Below are 1,374 nucleotides of genomic sequence, written 5' to 3'. Positions count from 1 at the left end.
CCCCCAAACCACACCCCATCCCAAGGACCAGGAGCAGGACCAGGAGAAGGTCCAGGACCAGGGGCAGGAGAAGGTCCAGGTCCAGGATCAAGACCAGGACCAGGGGCAGGTCCAGGAGAAGGTCCAGGACCAAGCCCAAGCGCAGGTCCGGGTCCAGGACCAGGACCAGGACCATGACGAGGACCAGGACCAGGTCCAGGAGCAGGAGCAGGACCATGAGCAGGTCCAGGACCAGGGGCAAGACCAGGACGAGGACCAGGACCAGGTCCAGGACCAGGGGCAGGAGAAGGTCCATGGGCAGGATCAGGACCAGGACCAGGACCAGGAGCAGGAGCAGAAGCAGGAGCAGGTCCAGGAGAAGGTCCAGGACTAGGGGCAGGACCAGGAGCAGGTCCAGGACCAGGAGAAGGTCCAGGGGCAGAACCATGAGCAGGTCCAGGACCAGGACCATGGGCAGGAGCAGGACCATGAGCAGGTCCAGAGGCAGGACCAGAAGAAGGTCCAAGACCAGGACCAGGAGAAGATCCAGGGGCAGGACCAGGACCAGGACCATGACCATAATCACGACCAGGACCAGGAGCAGGACCAGGAGCAGGCCCAGGCCCAGGTCCAGGACCGTGACCAGAAGGTCCAGGTCCAGGAGGAGGACCAGGAGCAGGTCCAAGACCAAGCCCAGGACCAAACCCAGGACCAGGAGCATGACCAGGAGAAGGTCCCCGGTGGTGGCTCACATCTCCTTGACGAAGGTGGCCTCAGGGTTGGGGAAGATGTTGCCCTCGTTGCGACCCAAGGCGCTGCCCGGGCAGTAGAAGTTGATGCGGAGGTAGGTGTAGTCCCCTTCCACCGACATGCTGATGTTCTGGAGAAGAATTTGGGAGGGAACACCTTGTCACCCCCCCCAAAAAAAGTGGGGGGGGAGGGGCACGGGAACCCCCAGAAGGGGGAGGGGGAGAAGGTTTGGGTGGGAAAGGCTTGGGGGAGGGGGTGGTGGATCTCAGGAGGTTTGGGGGGGAGGTGGTGGCATCCCAAAATGATGTTGGGTTGAGGAGGGGGAGGGCGTTGAACCCCAAAATGATGTCAGGGTGGGGGTGGGGAGGTGGTAGAACCCCAAAATGATGTCAGGGTGGGGGAAGTGGGGTGGTTGAACCCCAAAATGACCTTGGGTTGGGGGGGGGGAGGTGGTAGAACCCCCAAATGACCTCAGGATGGAGATGGGGAGGTGGTTGAACCCCAAAACTACGTTGGGTTGAGGAGGGGGAGGTGGTAGAACCCCAAAATGACGTTGGGTTGGGGGAGGAAGACGTGGTTGCCCCCCAAAACTATGTTGGGGTGGGGGTGGGGAGGTGGTAGAACCCCAAAATGACCTTGGGTTGG

The 1,374-nt window shown here is 61.6% G+C and overlaps 1 protein-coding gene across 1 annotated transcript in view; it reads right to left on the bottom strand.

The window, feature by feature from the left end:
- Nucleotides 1-727: 727 nt before the first annotated feature.
- The window catches only part of LOC104130037 (FACT complex subunit SPT16), an 11,331-nt gene continuing 10,684 nt past the window's right edge, over nucleotides 728-1,374 (bottom strand). Inside the window, exon 3 of the mRNA XM_035898498.1 lies at nucleotides 728-859. Coding sequence (XP_035754391.1) covers nucleotides 728-859 — 132 coding nt within the window. The remainder of the gene's footprint in view (nucleotides 860-1,374) is intronic.

This window comes from Egretta garzetta, unplaced genomic scaffold (assembly GCF_000687185.1).
Source record: "Egretta garzetta isolate BGI_Z169 unplaced genomic scaffold, ASM68718v1 scaffold1217, whole genome shotgun sequence".
NCBI classification, from domain to species: Eukaryota; Metazoa; Chordata; class Aves; order Pelecaniformes; family Ardeidae; genus Egretta; species Egretta garzetta.
The sequence above is the reverse complement of the archived record's forward strand: the minus strand, read 5'-3'. Positions and strand labels throughout refer to the sequence as shown.